Source organism: Peromyscus leucopus, chromosome 13 (genome assembly GCF_004664715.2).
Source record: "Peromyscus leucopus breed LL Stock chromosome 13, UCI_PerLeu_2.1, whole genome shotgun sequence".
NCBI classification, from domain to species: domain Eukaryota; kingdom Metazoa; phylum Chordata; class Mammalia; order Rodentia; family Cricetidae; genus Peromyscus; species Peromyscus leucopus.
The window spans coordinates 39632545-39653390 of record NC_051074.1 but is presented as its reverse complement, the minus strand read 5'-3'; the positions used below and the strand labels follow the sequence as shown (position 1 = coordinate 39653390).

At 44.8% G+C, this 20846-nt stretch overlaps 1 protein-coding gene and 1 long non-coding RNA gene across 2 annotated transcripts; one reads left to right on the top strand and one right to left on the bottom strand.

Annotated features, from left to right (window-relative positions):
* Positions 1 to 1730: 1730 nt before the first annotated feature.
* Positions 1731 to 2439, bottom strand: Tnp1 (transition protein 1). The gene is made up of 2 exons (XM_028870098.2): positions 2188 to 2439; positions 1731 to 1990 (listed from the first exon to the last, which is right to left on the bottom strand). The coding sequence occupies exons 1-2, from the start codon at positions 2324 to 2326 to the stop codon at positions 1962 to 1964; spliced, it is 168 nt and encodes a 55-aa protein (XP_028725931.1). The 5' UTR covers positions 2327 to 2439; the 3' UTR covers positions 1731 to 1961.
* Positions 2440 to 9748: 7309 nt separating this feature from the next.
* LOC119088903 lies at positions 9749 to 10774 on the top strand. Its single transcript, XR_005092659.1, has 2 exons — positions 9749 to 9976; positions 10589 to 10774. It is a non-coding gene; the product is annotated as an uncharacterized LOC119088903 (long non-coding RNA).
* Positions 10775 to 20846: the final 10072 nt, after the last annotated feature.

Genomic DNA, 20846 nt, shown 5'->3' with positions numbered 1-20846 from the left:
TGGGTAGGTGTGAGTTGTTGAATCTTAGGTCCTCATGCTGACCCTATTGAACAGGTGACGGAGAAGTTGAGCAACTTCTAAGTGCTGCGTGGTTGGGAGAAGATCTACACAACTAGGTCCAGGGGTCTTTAGCATCTTAGGCTGTTATGAAATGTTACTGTCTACACATGACCATGACCATCCATTAGCACACAGGCAGGCATGGTATGGTGCTGGAGAAGTAGCTTTAAATCCTGATCTGCAGGTCAGGACTGAGAGAGTGACTGGGCCCCGTGGGTCTCACACCAAGCACCAGTGACAACAAAGCCACTCCTTCTAATCCTAAACAGTTAAAGCCTATAAGGGCCATTCTCATGTGAACCACCACATTTCTAGCCAGCCATGTCGAACAATCACATATTATCACATTCCAAAAGGGAGTAAGTAGGCAGAAACTGAACCAAAGCAAGACCAAAAAAACTGAGAACTTCATATATGTCTTAGATGGGACTGCCAACTGAAACACTTCTCTCGGGCCAGTTCCAGTCTTCAGCATCCTGGCAGGTGTCCTCTTGGCATCGCAAAGTGACTGGGCCTCCAACTGGAACCAAGCAAGCATTGTTAGTCTTTTTTTTCTTCGAGACAGGGTTTCTCTGTGCAGCTTTGCACCTTTCCTGGAACTCTAGCCCAGGCTGGCCTTGAACTCAGATCCACCTGGCTCTGCCTCCCCAGTGCTGGGATTAAGGCATCACAACCATCTTATCCCTGCCTTGGTCGAACACATGACAATCACTGTCAAATTGCTTGAACTGCTACTACCTGGCATAGAAGTTAGAGTTCAACTTGATTTTTGCAGAGGATTTCATTTCCCTCACACATGGCTGGAGATCCAACTGCGCGAGTTTGATAGGGAAGCTCCCTAGCTCTGACTAGGGCCTGTTTCTGAATTATGTTTCTAGGCACTGGATGACTCACATTGAGTAACGGGTTGAATGGGTAGATTTGAGCAGCTCTAGCAAAGGAAATGGGGGTGGGGGTGGTGCCTAAGATACTGTCTTGTCTCATTCAGAAGCAGGGGCCAATGTGCCCTCAAGATCTTTCCCTTGGACACGCCAACCAATATCCAGTCGCTAGATCACAATGGGAATCTGGAGCTGTTCTCTGCAGGGCAAGCAAGCCCGTCAAATTGGGGCCAGCTCAGAGCACCAGCTTTCTTCCCGGAAGCTAGGTCTTTCCCAGAGCACAGTCTTCTAGTGGTCATTCCAGCGTTGACCTTCCTGTGAAGGAAGCCCAGGGGAGCAGAGAAGTCTCCAACTCAGGGGACCTTGAGGCCACTTAGAAGCCCTCTATCCAAGCCCATCTCATAAGGTCAAAACAGCCTAGAAAGGCCTAATTTCGCTTTCCAAAAAGACCATGAAACTAGGAACAGTTGGCCTTGGTTGAGGAAACATCACCCAGTGTGAGGCTGTTTCAGTCCCCTAAGGATTTAGTCCAGTGACTATGTCCACACCTGCCATATCACTGTCCACACCTGCCATGCCATGTTGAGTCGGGAAAATCAACTTTTAAGTACAGTGCATTCCTTGCTACCCAGGTAAGGGTCCAACCTAGACCCAAATACACAAAGTTAGAACATACTCAAGGTGTGATTCAAGATGAACCAGAGGGGTCACGTCTAATGGTCTTACCTCCAACCCTGCCTGCCTAAGCTCAGCAACCAACATTTTTCCAACCAAAAGATCAAAAGAAAATTTCAAGTTTTCACAAGTTTATTTTTGTTTTCAAAATTGTTATTGAGATGTTGGGGAGAAACAGCCAACATATACATCCCTTACTTCGTCATGCCTGGCATTTTACCCACTCTCGATGGGATCTTTCTCTGGCTTTGGTCTAACTTCCGGTCTCTGTGGCAGTCCCCCTCTGCTCTTCCGTCGCTGCCTGGTGCTGTTTGAAGTTCCACCAGGGCAGAGTGCGTCGCCGCGTCACAAGTGGGAGCGGTAAGTGCGACTTGCTGTGGGGGAAGGACAGATTTACAACGGGACACCTGTTAAAACAGCCATCAACATCCTCCTCATCCCTAAGGAACTCATCCCCTGAGCCCTGGCATCTGAGGTTGGGATTGCTGGTTCCGCCTGAGGACGGCCTCCATGAAGGTGGCTGGGAGAGCACGTCCTTGAACTTGAACTGCTCTCTTCACCCTTCACTTACCATCATCGCCCCGTTTCCTGCTCTTCAGGCTGCCCTTCCGGTATTTTCTCTTGCTACCTCCTCTCTTGACACCCTTGTGAGGAACTCGGTTTTTTCCTCTCCTCATGCCATGACTCTTTAGCTTTCGGGTGGTCGACATTGTAATTTCTGCCAAAATGAGGGGCTTTGAAAGGCCGGCAGGGCCGGGAGTCCGTGTATTTAAGGTCTAAGCCATTGTGACTGCAAAGCGGTGTGGCTTAGCAGCCGGGTGGGGCTCTCTTGTGATGTCACTAGCCTTTGTGGCCCCTTGGTCATACATATGAGATAAGGCGGCCTCTTCAGGGCAGCTCAAGTCCGGTCCTCAATTTTGAGACCTCCCCCCTGCTTTTAGGTTAAAGAAGGCTTTTCAACAGGTATTGAACAGCTAAGTCCCACCCCGGTCCTGGGCCTAGGAAGTGTTTCGCCAGTGGTCATTAAAATGTCTCTTGCCTGTAGAGAACTTAAAAGTCACTGAATGTGGATATTCATGTGCATGAAGTACTGGTCTCATGGTGTCTGCGGGCAGCAAATGTATTTCCACAAACACTTGAGTCTAGGAGAGCTGATTCAGTGTGATCAAAATATGTTTTCTTCCCAGTCTTTGCACTTTTGACATCAGGGGCTGAGTAAGTCTTAATGTTTTATCTTCTGTGTTTTGGGGTCTTTGGGGGGCTATCCCTGGCTTCTCTACCTGCCACAAATCAGTAGAACCAGAACCTCTGCAGATGTGACGGATCTCTTCAAAGGTTTCTGCCTGTGTATTTGGGAGTCTGGGATGCAGAATCACCATCATTGGGAGGCACTCAAGAATTTGCTTATGTAGGTAGGATATGTCTGTCGCACATTTGGGCACTGGAAAGTCTAAAGATATAGTCTAGAGACAAAGTCCTATGTGCATGGAGCTTCCAGCCTAGTGGATGAAATCTGTTAAACCACTGGTCAGGCATCTACATAAATCAGTGAATTCGCTGAGGCTGTTGAGTTGGTGATGGAGTGAGTGGGAGAACTGAGTGAATTAGAGAAACTATACCATAGCCGTGGTCCAGGAGGGAGGATTTTATCACAGCTTAGCTGTGGGAGGGGAAGGGATAGCTGAGCTAGAGAACTAGACAAGGACCAAGTCTTAGAGACTGGATGTGGGAGGTGAGAGTGGGTAGTGTCAGGGAGTGGATGCTTGAGGCAGTGAGATCAGGCTGGGCTTTTGAATATGGGTTTGAAGTGCTTTTGTGACTTCGCAATAGAGAAGCTGAGCAATGATTATGTGAGTCAGGAAGACTTATCCAACATTTTGGCCTCTCTTTATAACTAATATTAAGTTCCATAGAACAAATTTCAACAGACATTGAAAGTTCTTTCTCGCCGGGTGGTGGTGGCACATGCCTTTAGTCCCAGCACTCGGGAGGCAGAGCCAGGTGGGTTTCTGTGAGTTCGAGGCCAGCCTGGGCTACCAAGTGAGTTCCAGGAAAGGCGCAAAGCTACACAAGAGAAACCCTGTCTCAAAAAACCAAAAAAGAGAGAGAGAAAGAAAGGAAGGAAGGAAGGAAGGAAGGAAGGAAGGAAGGAAGGAAGAAAAAAGAAAGAAAGAAAAAAGTTCTTTCTCCCTCATCCTCCATTATCTTCATTCAAGAACTGAGCAAACACGTAGGAGGTTTTAGCAAAAGTTGGTTGAGCAGAAGAGAATGTAGTGCAACCTACTGTCCCGTATTTCTGGTAATAAACAGGTAACAAGATGTTTGAGTGCCAGATTCCTTGAATGGTGAGTCTCATCATGGCTTCCTCTTTATATATATATTTTTTTAACACTTCCTGCTGCACTTGAGGATGGTTTGGTGTCTGCTTTTCTCTCAACCCGCATCTTGTTGTAAAGCACCTTCCCACACCAGCCAAAATGATTCCTTAAGAGTTTATTCACCGATTCCTTGGTGACCTTTATTCTTAGAGAGAGGGTGGAGCGATAGAAAACAGTGTTCCACCTTGCCCTTTGTATTTCAAGCTCCTCTGTCCATTCCAGTCGCTCTGCTTTTCCCTCTTCCAAACAGGCCCATGAGAACACAGATCTCCCAAGAAGCTGGGAGCTAGCAGCTCTGCTCACCACTGCATGGAGCTTCGCGGTAAATGCTCCTGCCACAGAATGAGGTCTCAATGAGCCTTTGTGGAAAATATTTGTTAAAAGAACAATTTCATTTTTTTAACTCATCCTAGTCCTTGTAGGATGTCACCTGCTTCTCACACACTTCTTGCGTTCTGCCATTTCTTCCAAGTATCCTGTAACATCACCCTCCAAATTGAGGCGATGAACTACCTAGAGCCCATTTTGTGCCTGGATTGCTGTACAGCGTGTTAGGTTGGTTTCAACAGAAGGCAGCTTATCTTGGTTCTGATACTGGCTGGATTTCTCAGGACTTTGTCTTTCTTGTTTGCAAATAAGCATGTTGAGTTAGGTGACTAGGTGGTCACCAAGATGAGTCGGTGGCCCCCTTCTTACCAACATTTTCTCTCTCATTTCTCACAGGAAATGTTGTCTTCCAACAGTGGGCCTCTTTCTTCCACATCTTGCCTCATCCAATGGGACTCAGGTTTTATTTCTTTTTTGACTTTATTTCTGATTAACAAAAGGAAGTAGTTTATAGTAGTAGTTGGCAGAGTGGTTGGAGGTGTGGTCTTTGTTGAAGAGAAACTGTGGGTCCCTTGGAGTAGTAAGTGGATGGACCTTCTCTCTTGAGATGGTCAGATGCACTGACCATATAATGTTTTATCTCCCATCAGGGCAGCTAGAGTCACACTTGGGACTAGACATGTCAAAATATTATGAGGACAGGTAGTCCATCGTAATGAGAAGGGCTGGTGAGAACAGTTCTACACTTTGGTGCTCTGTGCTCACCTCTGTATTTCAGAGGAACTGGATCCTTGGTTTAAGAGGCTTTTCTGGTGGGATGGTCCTGGAGACAAGATACTATTTCTCTTTCCAACTCCTACCTCCCTAAAACCTGCCCTGCCTCGGGGAAGTTGAGATCACAGGGGGAAAAGCAACTGGATTTGAGAACTGATGAAGACGTTTTCAATCCTCCTTCAGATAGCAAGCACACTGAGAAATGTCAGCTGCAGAGAGCCATACTCTGGGAAGCAAGTCACGGGCTGGGCTGGGCTGGAGGCCTGTGGGTTGGCTCTTAAACCGTATCTCCTGGGGTGGACAGAACTGGGGTGAACATCAGTCACTGTTGTTGCTTTTTCTGCCCCAGTGGAATACGAACCAAAGGCAGCTTAGGAGGAGAACAGTGACCTCACCCCTGACCCTTCACAGGTCCAGAGGAAGTCCCCACCCCATCAAGAACCATGTGTTAACTCAGTCTGCTCACTGTCTCTTTACCCTGGCTTCTGCTAAGTTTTATTCTGTTGTGGAAAAAAGAAACCGCACAGAGTGAATGCCTGAGCTGATTCAAATAAAGTAGCAGAGGAATAGCCTGAAGATTGTCTTTTCTTCTATACCTTGGCTTGCCCTATGGGACTCTGCTTTCATTCCCTTTATTTCTGGTAGACGGAAGGAAATAGATAACTTCTGATAGTTACTGGAGGGGCATGGGGACAGGGAGGGAAAGGGGAGAAAGAGAGAGAAAGAGATACTGATTTTCACAGATGGGTGGACTGCATGGTGTGGTCCTTAGCTACACTGTGGTTAAGGGCTTTGAGGCCCTGTTCTTAGGATGGACAGGTTCAGAGTGTTACATAATGTCGTGGCAGTCATATTTCCAGCTGGATCCTCTCTCACCTCTCTGAACTTCATTGGTTTTCCTGAGGAGTCGGACAGATGTCTTCACAGGGATGAATCTGCCCATCCAGTTGGGACTTGGAGTTTATTGAGGAGAGTGGAAGTGTTTCTTCTACACGTTGGTGACTAAGTCTGAGTCCCTCTCTGAAATCTAAGTCTTCCAGATGTTGACTTCAGCTGGGGAGTGGGGACCCTTTTCACACATACACCCCGTTTTGTGTACTGCTGCTGAAGTTTTTGTTCAAACATGCCGTGGGCATGGGGACAGGCTGGAGAAGGTGAAAACAGATGAGATACCTCACTAAGGGTCAGAGCCTTCTAAGCCACGCACACATCTGATATCTTTGGTAGAGAACCAAAGACCAGAGATTCAGGACAAATAGTGGTTTTCTGAGAGAAGAGGGACTTGAACTCAGCTCACTTTTAAGTCAACTCTGGATCACCTTGGTTCTATGGATGTTCTGCTCTTTTCCATGTTTTTTTCTTACTGGCTCCTCTCCCATCTTTTCTACAGAATTCCCTGTCTTGCTATTGTTTTAGTAACACAGATAGTGAGCAGCTAGAAGATAGGGACTCAGTATCTGTGGGAGACCCTTCTGAGGTCCTTACCCTGTTTATTTTTGGGGCCCCTTTCCTAAAGGAACGTACCTAGGCAGTGGAAGACACATGGCTGACCCCCTGCCCTTGCTGATCTCAAACCTGAGGGCTTCCCATTACTCCACAGCATCTTGTCCAGCCTTGACGCTGCACTCATGTGATGGGATCATGGTGGAAGAAACGTGAAACGAGAGAGGGAACTGGGAAAAGTGTTACATCTGTACAGGCAGGCTGTAAATTAGAGGACTGAAAGTCCAGTTTATTTGGACTTCTGGAAAGTTGGCTTCATTCATTTTGCTTTCCTGGAAGTCATCACTAATAATAACCTGAGCGTTGTGGTTATACATAAAACAAATCCAAATGTCATGCTCCAGAAGGGTCCAGATAACACTGACCACTTTCCTGTCTCTATTAAATCTAAAAAAACATACGTGTTCTCAGAATACAATGTAGGTTCCTCTTGTTAAGAGGCAAAAGTCAGCCGCATACTAGGTATGTCTTAAATTTTGTGTATGCATTAAATCACTTGGTCTCATATGGTCTGTAGAAGTGAAAGTGTTTTAATCCATCTATGGACGGGAGTAGGAGGGTTTCTAGAGAACCTAACCACAGGCCAGGATGAAGGTAGCTTAGACATCCTCATCCCCAGTCCAGGCTACTTGACATGTGACTTTTCTTTGTCTTTCCTTCCCATGCCCTATGCATTTTCCTTGCTTCTTTCTTCTCTTACATTCTGAGAGCCATTTGTTGGGGTTCTTGCCTTCTAGAAGTCATTCCATCGTCAGACCCCCCCACCCCCGAAGTATTTGCCACTAAGAAGGTAAAGAGTCAGAGGCTGCCACATGTTCAGGCCAGTGCCTTCATAATTGATGATATAAAGCATTGTGACCACCATGCTGGTACCAGTGCTTCAGGCAGAGGAGGTACCAAATGGTCCCATGATACTTAATAGCAAGGCCGTATTCTAAGAAGTATCCTTAAGGGACCAAAAATACATATTTATCATTTTAACATGAATGATCTAACGATTCTGACCAGGCTTGTTTTGTATTTCTGACTTACTGAATCTGTTCCCAGGGAGACAGAGTATCCATTTGCTTCTGGCTACAGAGTGCTGGAGCCGACACCATCACAGCCCACAGGCTGATAGAACTCTCGTATGCGAAGACCTCAAAACCATTTATTTACAAAGCAGCTTGCCTGCCATTTATGGTCATGGCAGATTCTGTGGCAGCTGTAAAGTCACAGAGCGCATGCTACAGTGAACCATTTCACCCCTGCCTCTCACAGGAGAGCACGCACAACTTATTTTTAGGTAAGGACCGAACACACACACACCCAGTTGTATTTGAATGCGGCAGTAGCTACATTTTATTGTCAAGAAGCTCTTGATACAGGGCAGCCTTGTTCTCCTAGGAGGAAGTGTGAAGAGTAACACTACAAGATGGCCTGGCATTCTGGGGGGGGGGGATTCTGTCACAAACAGAAATGTCTGCTTCCTCCCTAGAACACTCTACTGCAACGGTGTTAGGAAGGAAAGACCAACAGTGAGCTTTAGACAGTGTCCTGGTCTTCTTGGTCTGTCTTGTCACCTCCTGTAACATCGGCTCCAGGCAAAGCCACTGCCTCCCCAAATCTACTACCATCTTGTTTTAAAAAGTTAAGCATGTGGAGCAGCAACCTCAGAGCATAAACCTGGGGTCGCTCTGAATCCTGGCCTCTTTGTGATGCGCACACCTCTGGGCTATGATTCCCGCCCATCTCCTGCCTCACCTAAGGCACTTTGTAGACAGGTACATGTGGAGTTTACTTACCACTCTCTCTTTCTTCCTGTCTCTTGCTCTTCCTTCCTTCGTTGCTCTCCCTGGGGTTAAAAGCTCAGGTGGTAAAGAATGAGACGTGCAGATTTTCTGCCTTAGTCCTCATTTGTGAAGGAATCCTGGAACTTGGGTTTAAAGATGATTTAAAGGTTCGCACCATCGAACTCGTATGTTACAAGGCATGGCCTCTGGCACATTCTGGGATTTTCTCTTTTTCTTGCTTGTAGTTATTGAATCTGCATTTGTGATGCTTACATTTATATGAAAATAAATGGTTGCCCATGTAGAGAATCCTTGCTACCTTCAGATGCATAAGTTTTTTTTTCCTTCCAGTACCACCCAGTGAAACTTCCTGCAAACATGGCTAATTGTAGCACTCTTTGGTTTAAAAAGTTCAGGAAACCTTCCTAACAGATGTATTCATCTTCTCCACATCTCTTCCCCCTCCAGCATCCCTCTCAAGCCAGGCTTTTTATTCTCCCTTCAAGCAACCTCCACTTCCATAGCCAAATTGAGTATTTAATAAGTCAATAGTGAATAAGAATGTGTTCATGGAAAAATCAGTGGTTCTTATTAAATTCCTGTTATGTCCTCTAAAACCCAGAGATCCCACACATTATGGCAAATCATCACATAAACTCTCAAAAGGTATCTTTTGGTCACATTTCATATATACTAGGTTCTGCCTAGATCTTTTATTTGTATACATGACTTCTGAGACATTGGACTTGAGGTTGAAGTTGCATCTCTGGAGGGTTCTTGGGGGGGGGCAAGGAGCAGGGATAATAAATTTTTAATAAAGTTGCTGGCTTAGAGCTTTGACTACCACATTGTTGGAGAGGAACTGGAGGAGAGGGGAGGCATTATGGAGGCACAGGGAGCTCCCAGGAGCAGTGGATACATTTGCTACCTTGATATGCGGCAGTATGGTTATTGGGCATATACCAATGTCAAAACTTCTCAAATTGTGTCCTGGAAATACTGTAGCTTGTATGTCAATTAGACTCAAGAGAGTCGTTTTTTACGAATTCTATATTTTCCAGGTCCATGCTCAAGAGATTTCTAGAATTAAGACAAATCAACAGCCCATGCTTATTAAAAATGCCAGACTTGCACTTGAAAGGCACAGGGAATTTTACTTGGTTTGCATCACTCATATAAAGCTCTTATGTGCTGTATTGATGAGTATCAAGTCAACGTAAGGATTTTTTGAAAAGCATTTGCTTGACTTTATTGAAATATTCCAGTACTCTCGCAACCATCCAAGCAAACTCTCCAGTTGCCTTCCAGCCATTGTGACAAAGCCTCCCTAGTCATCAGGTCCTCTGACTGGGAGGGCCCATGTCACAGTCACTTATAAAGGGAGGATGGCTGGACTGCTTTGGAGATGGACTTGGGGTGAGGGAGAGGGATGATGGGGGGAGCAGCCAGAGGCTATCTCAACCAGAACCTCACTGCTGACCAGAGTTGGGGACTGTGAGAAGATGGCAAAAGCCTATCAATGTTGGTGTCCAACATGTTGCATGAAGGATTTTCCACAGAGACACAGGGCAAAGAAATCACACCAGAAAAGGAACAAAGGCCTAAGGTACTGATGTCACTTTCTGATTTCAAAGGGGACTCTCAAAACCGAGTAATTACCATCTTAGCTTGGCCAATTTTCTAAAACAGCACATTTTCATCTAAACTGGGCATGCCCAAACTATGCATTCCATGATAGCTATAAATGCACCCAAACACATTGGTTGAAATAATGTATCACAACATTAAAAGGTTAGACATCCTTTAGAGCATAAAGTGTAGCTCGTCATACAGCTTCTCAAATTCTTCCTTAGCTGTTTCCCCCCTGCATACCTGCCTTCTTTGTGGTATATAGCTTTCCTCTGGTATTATCATTGGACCTAACTCTTTGAAAGTGGGCTCCCAAATACTTTGAAACCTTGCCTTTGATGGCATTTTCAGGTAACAGAGTTGGAAAGGTCCCTATGTGAAGAACACAAAACTTTTTTTTTTGTTTCTTGTTTTTTGTTTTCTCTGTGTAGCTTTGCGCCTTTCCTGGAACTCCCTCTGTAGCCCAGGCTGGCCTCGAACTCATAGAGATCAGCCTGCTCTGCCTCCCGAGTGCTGGGATTAAAGGCGTGCACCACCACTGCCTGGCTGAACACCAGTGTTCCCTCACAGCTTTTTATTTTATCCGTAGTGAGTCACACATGCTTTGGCTGAAGAAACTGCTTGATTCTATGCAGTACGAAGTCACGTTTGTTCCTGTGGTTGACTCAACAGACAGTACCTCCTGCTGCAGGCCCAAGGCCACCATAATCATCATTGAGCTTGCCTCTCCACCCCAGGATCTCTAAATAAATCATCTTTCTCTGAAAAAAAAAAAGTGTTTTTGAGTGCAATTACTTAGCTAAGGAGTAGTCTGTGGTCCTGGAGTACTCCAGCTTTTTAACGGTAATAAGATAGTGGAGTGTGGTAGGTTGAGAGAGTTAGAGGAAATATACCACTTCTTCCTTGTTTGAGAGATTGCTAATGCAATTCCTGGTTGAGCTTTGGTTGGATAAGTTGAGGTGCTTTCTGGGATAAGATAACTTCTCTAACCTGGGCGAGACACCGGCTGGATTGCTGCTGCCGTCAGCTTCTACATCTGTTGGCAGCAAAGGAGAAGTGTGTTTTTCTGAGGAGGACCAGGTTCTTCCAACACTAGCTCAGTAGAAGTCTGAGCTAGAGCGAAGGTGCAATGGAGTTACAAAGGTGTATGCCTGTTCACGACACAGGCAGCAAAGGGCACGTTCCTAAGCTTCTCATAGTGTGCCCCAGGTCTAATGTACGGTGGGGATCGAACAGCTGATGGATATTTGGTATTCTTTGCATAATTGAATCTTGAATCTTTGAGTAAAGGTACCAGGTCATTCTCCACCTCCAGTCATTGCCAATAAATTGCAGATGTTCTGCGAAGCAGAGTATCTTCTGGAGGTCATCAATGTGGTTCTGAAAAAACGAGCAAGAGGGTTTGGGGAGACAGTTTAGTGGGTAGAGTGCTTGCTATATAAGCACGAGGAGAAGAGTTTGGGTTCCGAGAACTCACGTAAGAAGATGAGTGGATGTGGTGACCAAATGTAATTTCGCACACGAGAGGCAGAGACAAGGAATTCACAGACCAAGCTGGCGAGACAGGGCACCATACCCCCACATACTTGTGCCTCACCATGCACACGTGCATACACATACGGACATACATATTCAATCCTCCCCCTACCCCCAAACCAGCAAGGTTAAAGCTCATCTGTAAGTGTGAGGTCTCAGAACCGGCTCTTCATCTCTTCCTTAGGCCATGAGAGGTATAGAAACCGAAAAGGCTTAGATAGGAGCTCTTCCCTGATGCTCAGCCAACTTAGGTGGATCCCCAGAGCCTTGGCTCATGTTCTAGGTGGTGACGGATTTCTTGGGCTTTTCTGATGAGCGGTTTTGTTCTTTGGTCTCTGTATTTGGTCTTAACATGAGGTTGAGGAGAGATGGTAGAGTCCTGTTTGAAGTTTTTAATACTAGGATCTCTAGGCCTAACAGCAGAGAGTCTTGAAGCACAGTGTATTGGAGTAACACTATAGGAAATCGGCCTGTCTTGGGCAGTAGGTTGTACTGATATTTGACAGGCATATCTCACGATAGGCCATGATAACCATATGTACACTGACTGACATAGAAACCTCAGGGAGAGAGCAAAAACGGCTTTGTTTTGATAGTTTTTTGTTTTGCACAAGCATGAAGTTAGGTGACTAGGGGGTGGGGGGTAACTTGGAAGTTGGGGGACGGGGAAGAACACGGTCAAAATATGTTAGGGAAAGAAAAAACAAAACACGTGATTTAAAAAGGGGCTGAAGACACCCCTCAACTGTGTCCCACTCCTGGACCTCCAGCTCCTGGGAGGCTGGATTCTTTGTTCTTCATAATCTTATTCAGTTTTTGCTTCATTTTCCCAAGAGGTCCATGAAGTGTTTGTGGTGACTGGTTCCTTTTCCTTTGAAGATCCTCTTTTTGGATCTCTGTACAGTGGGCTCCTGCTACTTTTTTTTTTTCTTTTAGTGGGATGACAGTTTTTTTATTTTATTTTATTTTATTTATTTTTTTTATTAACGCTGTCATTTGTGTGGGAGTAGAGATGGTTGGAGGGAGGGTGGGTTAGGGCGTGAACCTACACATCCAAACCAGTTGCTTCTCAGGCAGCTAAGCCAATGTGAGGTAGAAGACAGCCAAGAGACTATTTATAGGGAGAGGCCTTGTGTGATGCAACACTGGCCATACAGTCACATGATCCTGTGTACCTCACCATGTCAGATGATGCAGCTGGCCCCAAATTAAACACTAGGAGCTCATGTATTTGAGTCCCTCACATCTATTCATTCCTTAAAACGTTTGTTTTTATGCTTTTTCAATACTTTATAATTCAGCAGTTCTATGGGCTTTCAATACATCTTCAGTCACAACAGTTTTGTTGTTGAAACACTCCTATCTAGGGCCTTAAAGGACAAATGTCTTCTCTTTTGTACCACACAGACCAATACAGGGTAAGCGAAAATCATTTAAGCTAGTCGCTACCATGAAAGAAGTAGGTGTTTTTATGAGGAATTTAAATTTTTGGCTTTAAGAAAACTGCCATGTCTGTCAACACCAGATCCTCACTTCTTGGATCCATTGTTTCCACATACCCCCACCCACAGTACTTACACAGCCTTGCCGGACTGTGAAGACTTCGTAACTGCTGTCTTAAATCTTGGTGGCTGGTCCCGTTGTCTCTGCCGGTCCCACGTCATGTGTGTGCACATCTAACAACTGGTTAGAAGTGAGTCTGAAGTTCCGGCTGAGAGCCTGTAGTGTGGACAAAACAACCATCTTCCCTTGGAGCTCCTTTTCAGACCCCCATACCTTAGGGACCACTTTATTTGGGGCACAGTTTGAAATCCATAAAGGAAATTCTAGGAGTTACAACCAAGGAGAAGAGACCCTGGTCGATGTTGGTGTGGCTTGGATTTATGACACTGGTGACCAACTGTGGTCCTCCCATTCCTGGTATTCATCATTACACCCTGGTGCATCATGTAATGTTGTGGTCTCTAAAGCCGGATCCATTTTGAATTAGTTGGAACAGCAACAACAGCGTGTAGGGCAGAAGAGATGCCTTCAATGGGTTCTGGCTTTGCGTGTGTGGGGTCTTTCTAGCCTTGTGGGTTCCTGGAGGACCAGGACCAGGTTTGACCTCCATGGGTGCCCCCAGTGTTTGGCAGGATAGTGACAATAGATGTTAATCAGTTTATATTCATTCCCAGTTTATAGCCTTTCCCTCCTGTCCTAAGGAGAGAACCACAGTTCCCTTTCGTGTTTTCTTGCTTGTACTGAGGGATGGAATTGAAGCTTTTTTTTAAACTCAGCTTTCTCAGTCCGTGATTCCCAATAACCTGCCCTCAAGGGGATATTATGTTTCGGGAGTGATTTAATTTTATCTCACCTTCCAGTAGAGCTTAAGGTAAGGATGAGAGTCAGGCTTCTTAATGGGAAGTGGATTGCAAGAAGGAGGGAAGGGGGCGTGGGGTAGAAAAAGGAGACAACAAGAATTTGTTACTGAGCTGGTTACTGCTTCAGATGACTGGGGTTCAGTCCGGCTGGCTACGTGGTCATGAGTTCTGAAGAATATGCAGATATTGGAACATTTACCCATGATTCCACCTGTTCTGGAAAGCCTCACCTGGGAGTGTTAACTGCCTCCTTCCTGCTGCCCAGCACCTTCGATAGGCAGGATGCTTTGCCTTTTGCTGTTACTTTTTAAAATTCCTTATGTCCTTGACCAAAACTGAGATGAATGTGCATCATTTAAATCTCTCTAAAAGAAACAGAACAAACAATAAATCAGATCTCACTCCCCATCTCCATGGCGTCTTTTGGAGGGAGTGATGCTGGACCGAGAGCTGTGGCCTCTTGAAGCACTTGCTTCTGTAGGTGATACCCAGCTGAAGCAGGCACTGAGAAGGAGATCCACCAACACTTGTCCCAAGGCTGTTTGTATGTTCAGAGATTGACCATGCACACTTCACAAAAATAAACAGATTTTCTTATTGTTAAATCCTCTCCCTCTCTCTCTCTCTCTCTCTCTCTCTCTCTCTCTCTCTCTGTCCTCTGCATGCTGTATAATATCCTATGATTTGGATTTACACAATTTATTAACCAACACTTGATATGTAGTGTATTTCCTATGATTTGTTTTTTTTATTAAAATACGCATAAGAACTTCTACCTTAATCTACTATTGTTCTTTTAAAAACTAGTACATTAGAGCTATCTGTTGAAGCAGAGTGATTAGGTCAAAGAGGACCCACCCCCTCCCTCCCGCATCCCTCAACTAAATTGCTCCACATAAAGTTTTTATTGACCTCAAGTCCCATCAGCATTGTGAGAGACCATTAGAGGTGAACTCTGGCAATGACCTGAGAGGGTGTGACTAAGAGAGCTTGTCAAATTTATTGGTTAGAGTGTTTTTAACACAGTGGAGGCAGATTAAGGCAGTGTTATACTTAACTAGGGGGAGACGATTGGCATTCACTTTTGATCTCCTGTCTTCTCTGAATTCTACAAAGAGCATGTGTCCACCAACATAGATGTGTGTGCACACACAATACACAGAAAACAGCCTTCCCTTGGTACGTTTTTTGCTTTTTCATGATTTCATTTATCCACAGTCAACTATGACATGAAACCATTAAGTAGAGAATCTTTAGACATAAACAGTCCTTTGATATTAAATTGTGCATTGCTCCGAGTTTTGTGCAGTCCATCTTTTTGTTCCCTCTGGATTGAGACACGAGTCATCCCTTTATCCCCAATATCTGCACTGTACACGGTACCAACTGCCTTGCCAGCCACTTAACGGGGCTATCAAATCACTGCTGCGGCATTGCTGTGTTCAAAGAATCCTTACGGTCAGGGGGTGCAAGAGAAGGGGTGGCGGCCATTTAGTTGTACCAGAGAGCATCCAGGAGTGCAAGGGGGAGGCTCTCGGGGCTAGAGAGGGCTTGGCACTAAGTGTGCTTTCAGGCACTCACTCAAGGTCTTGGAATGAGCTTCCCACGAATAAGGAGGATTATTACAAGAGGTGCTTTTAAAAGAGTCCCATTTGGGGGCTATTTAACTGAGCTTTCAAAGGTTCTAAATTGACCCTCACATCATTACACCTCTTTCTTCTGTGTATTCACATAATAATTGGGGTGTTAGGTATTCTGTATCCCAATGCTCATGATTACATGTGTAAAGATGACTCAAATAAATGCAGGGCTCTTGGAATTTCAAGTTACTAAATGCTTCGGAGAAACTCTGACAAAGAGAAAAGCTTAAGCGAGTTATTGATAAATTGAGTTTGAAGCCTTGACTTTTCCTTTGTTCCTTCTTTCCCAGGAATTAAATAAATGTTCAGAGCAAGAAGTTAAATGTAGATCACATAAAAGAGGGAAATATGAAGACTAGGAGAATCCAAACTTCAGTTTAGGCTTTCAATTAGTGAGCATAAACTATAGTTTTCTTTTTTTCTGATCTATACGTGTGTGATTTAGGGGGCACAGGTTTAGAGGTCAAAGGACAAACTTCAGGGTCTTTCCTCACCTCTCATCTTATTTGAGACAGGGCCTCTTTGTTATTCACTGTTACCTAGCCTGTGAGCCTCCCAGGATTCTTCTCTCTCTTCCTACTTCCTGTCTTATTATATCATACCTGTAAAGCACGTAGACATTGGGGACTTGAACTCAGGTCTTCGTGTTTCTGTGACAAGAGCTTTACCTATGGGCTCATCTCCCCAGCCCACAAACCACGGTTTGATTAGCACTCAGGTGAGAGAGGAAATGAACGTACACCAGAATTTCCCAGCACCCTGTCAAACTTTTTGCTTTGACACAGAGTTTGTTCATTCTGACCCCCACCCCAAGAGCCCATTATGATCTGAAATGTGGAGCAGAGAAGCTAATAATTCTCAACTCTAAAATGAACTCGGACATATATGTTTCCTTTGAGGCTTCCCACTAGGGATAGTCAAAGATCTTTTCTTGTCTTTGTGGACGAGTCAGGTGGACTTCTGATTTCTGGCCTGGCTGGTCCCCACACTGTCTAGACAGGCTGTTCCTCCTGCACAGCAGCAGAAGCTGTTGGACTACCCAGTGTGGCATCAGCACATTTCCATGGGGGTGTATACATAGAGTTACAGATTTCCACACCACTGAGATACTGGGTCATAGGATCCATGGATCAGAGAGCAGGATTTTCAAGGTTGGGATGGGCTTGTGGTTTCTAGAATCATGGGGGCTAGCAGAATATGGGATTAAAAAACGTGTCTACAGTACTTATATTCTGTTACCTCCCCAAATTACCCTTAATGTAATGACCAAAAATTAATTCAGAGTCAAGTATACAATGAATCCAAAGAGGTTTTGGCAATGTTCATATTGTATCACTCAACTTCACTTCCGTCCAACTTCTTAACATGTGACATATGCACTCTGGACTGCACATGCCATCGTCACACAACTCTAATGAATGCCACCTGACACACAACAGCTCAGATCAGAGACTCTTGAATGTTATGAATTGCAGTGCTTTTACTCTATACATTTTTCATCTTAGAAATACAATGACCTAATTATTAAGACAGATTTTTCTTTATAGTATTTTCCTACTAATAGTTTCACTCTCCAGCATGTATCAAATCAGCATATCTTTGGGTTGGACTGGGTCAGAATATTTTGTTTTTAAAGTTGCCGACTTGTTCCATAAAAATTTATGAAGTGTATGCTCTTGGATTAAGATAGAATTTTCAATAAATTAAAAGAATGGCCCTAAACACACTTCTGCCATTTTATAATATGTATTTATGTGAAGCAACACTCTTGGCATTGACACTCATAAAATCAAAGTATCAATGAACTCTGAAAAATGCTGAAGATGTTCTACCTCCTACTATAGCAAATATTCATCACAGATTTAATTACTTATTTAAAGATAAGTATATCTTTTTAGTAATCAAATTTGTTTTCTCCTTTAATAAGTGGTAAAATCATATGCACAACAAAGATTTATAATTTGTATTATAAACAAATGTTTGATTTATATATGTCATTTTACTTATAGTAATAATTATTATTTTGTGTGTATGTACGTATGTATGATGTTTATATGAGTACATCTATGTGCCTATATGGAAATTAGAGGATAACTTTTGAGAGTCAGTTCTTGCCTTCCACTGTGGGTTCTGGGGATTAAATTTAAGTCATCAAGTCTGGTCAATACATCTTTACCCACTAAGCTGTGTTTCTAGTCCCTATATCCATATTTTTTATGCCTGCAGAGGTGACGTCATGTAAAAACTTCTTGGGTAAAAAGGTTGGTCAAGTGAAAAAATTCAAGAAGACCTGTATTGCAATAGCTGAAATGATTTCTTTCTCCCTGGGATACAAAAACTAAGGGTCTCTATACTGCCAGGCACATCAAGTCTTTGCTTATTATATATACAGAAACTGGCTCAAGTCTGCAGAAGTAGCTTTCTAAACAAGAGTTGGCCATCTTGAGCCTGTGGGAAGAAAAAGCACAAAAAAAACCCTCAGCATTTGAAGGGCCCACCAAAGGGACATGGGGCTTCTGCATAGAACCCTGGTGGCTTTTGCTATGTAGATATATGAAAGTCACAATACAGACCAAGAGGCTGCAGGAGACAGGTGGCTGATTCAGTCAGTAGATGTTTCAGAAGCTCAGGGCAGGGAAACATCAGTAAAACCAAGAAAGAGTCAGAAAACTTCTCATAGGAAGAGCTGTGCATAAAGCTCAATGGTAGAACACTTGACTCACTTGCAAAAAGCCCTAGTTTTGATCCAGGTAAAACACACACACACACACACACACACACACATGCGCACACACACACACACACACACACACACACACACACACTTCATACATTTCTCCTGGGAGGTATATGTTTCTCCTAGGAGGTAGAGCTTCACAAGTGGATGGGGATCTTAGACTAGAAAACTTGTCACAGGAAAGGTGGTGACAATTTCACAAGGCTGTGTTGAAGAGAGAGACTTACATCGGAAGCTGTCCTGCTTAGCTTTCACTGTACAGGAGTCATAAGAACAGGGAACCCCAGCTGTACTGCCTACATCACATTGGCTGGTGGACAGTGTCTTGAGTGCTCTCTGAAGCAAGAGGGCCCAGGCTACTATGTGTGGCACAATCCTAGGCAGGTAGGCCTATGTATAGGAAAGCTATCTGAGAAAGCCAGCAGGCAACTTTTCTCCATGGTTTCTGCCTCTGTTTCAGTGGAGTTCCTGTTCTGACTTTCCTCAATGATGGGTTGCAATCTTCGGGTGTTATAGGAGAGAAACCTTTTCTACTTCAAGTTGCTTTGGGCTGTAGCTGAAGTTTTCTTGTATCCTGCCCAGTCTGCAGCTGCTCAGACCCAAGTAAACACACAGAGGCTTATATTAATTAAAACTGCTCTGTCATTAGCTCAGGCTTACTACTGACTAGCTCTTGTACTTAAACCCAGCCCATTTCTGTTACTCAGTGTGTTGCCATTTTTTTCCATGGCTTTCCCTGTGTGCCATTACATGCTGCTCCCTGGACGCCGGGCTGGCGTCTCCTGACTCAGCCTTTCTCCACCCAGAATTCTCCTCGTCTGCTTGTCCAGCCTATACTTCCTGCCTGGCTACTGGCCTATCAGTGTTTTATTCATCAACCAATCAGAGCAACACATATTCACAGCACAGAAAACAAAAACATCCCACAGCATTTGGCTGTGGTATTCATCACAGCAACAGAAAAACAAACCTGGATAGAAAACAAGACACCATGTATCAGGGGGATTTATTAGATTGGCTTACAGGATGAGGTCTGAGGAGTCCTTCAATGGCTGCCTTACACTGAGAATCCAGTAGTTGTTCAGTCTAGAAGGCTGGATGTCTCAGTGGTTCCAATCAGGTGCTGGAGTGCTGGAGGATTCCTGGAGAGGTGCTTGTCTGCAGTCTACATTGGAAACCTGAAGAAGTTGCTCTAGTATCAGAGAAGGAATGCTACAGTAGTAGGCTGGGAGAACTGTCAGCCAGAGCGAAGGCAAGTTGGCCAAAGACGCTTTCCTTCTTCCGTGTCCTTTCATCTGGGCTGCCAATACAAGGTGCCACCCAGATTTAGAATGGGTTTCCTGCTACAAATAATCTAAGAAAATCCCTCCTAGGAGGGCCCGGCAGCTTGGGGTTTTAGTTGGCTCCAGACATAGTCAAGTTGAAAAACAAGGTTGGCTATCGCCGTGTCTGACTGAGACAGTTCGTCCCACAGCAGTCTCAGGAAGAACTCACAGCGAGACAGCTATATGTTCCAGTTAGGGGCCGAGCTTGCCTTTACTAGCTGCAGATGAACCTCAGACGGTATCCTGTGTCTGGGCTCTTCATGGAAGAGGCAATAACTTGGTTTCTTTTCTGGTAACTGTGCAGCTGGTGGCAGGAAGACAGACAGACAGAGACTGTGTCATGACAGAGCTTCTGGAAGGATTGTACGTATTTCTTTTCCCAGCCCCTTCAGTCTCCCACCCCTTGCCATTTTGATTTCTACGTACGCAACTAGATACATCTAGCTTGAACCATTCACCTCTCTACTAGACCCAGCCTAGGGCTGTGCATGAAGTGTCTGTCTATACACAACTGATTTTCCGGGATGTTCTCAACTGTAAATTGTTGCCTTGGAAAGTGCAGTCATGGTGGCCTTGTTTCACACTATCAAAAAGCTTTTGTCCTGCCTCAAGGAACCCACTGGGGTAGTGGCTGGAGCTGTCTTGTCTCATCCTGTGACTTGGTGTTTTCAGAGTTGACAGGTGCAGCTACCATTGAGGTATGGACAAAGTGTTCTTCATCTTCCTGGCAGGTGAATGAAGGAGGGATGGAAAGAGATCAAGGAAGTGTGTGATGGGGGCGGCATCAACTTGGAAAATCTGGACCATTCAGCTCTGTATGAGGGCTGGGTGGGACCACTTTGGGGGGGAGAATGGGCATGCTCCTTTGTCGGGAAGCACTGGGGGAGACCCGGAGAGGCAGAGAGCAAGCATGTTCCTACCAACACTCTTGCAAGAAGAGAAGAAGCCATTGTGACTACTCCAAACCCCGTTTGCCCAGTGTGGATGGGTTCAGGTCTAGGCCCTATGTTTATTCTCGGATGGGTTGGCTATTGGATGTGGAACAACACAAGGCATGGAAGACCGTGGAAGACACTTCCAAAAGTGGATGGAGAAACACAAAGGGGGCAAGACACGCTGAAGGTCAGGGGGCCAGAACGGGGCTGAAGAAGACATGAGGGACGATGGAGGAGGAAGACCTAGTGCGGGAGCAAGGACAAGAAAATATCTTTTCGTGGCATGGTGGTGGTGGTGGGGGGCAGGTGTG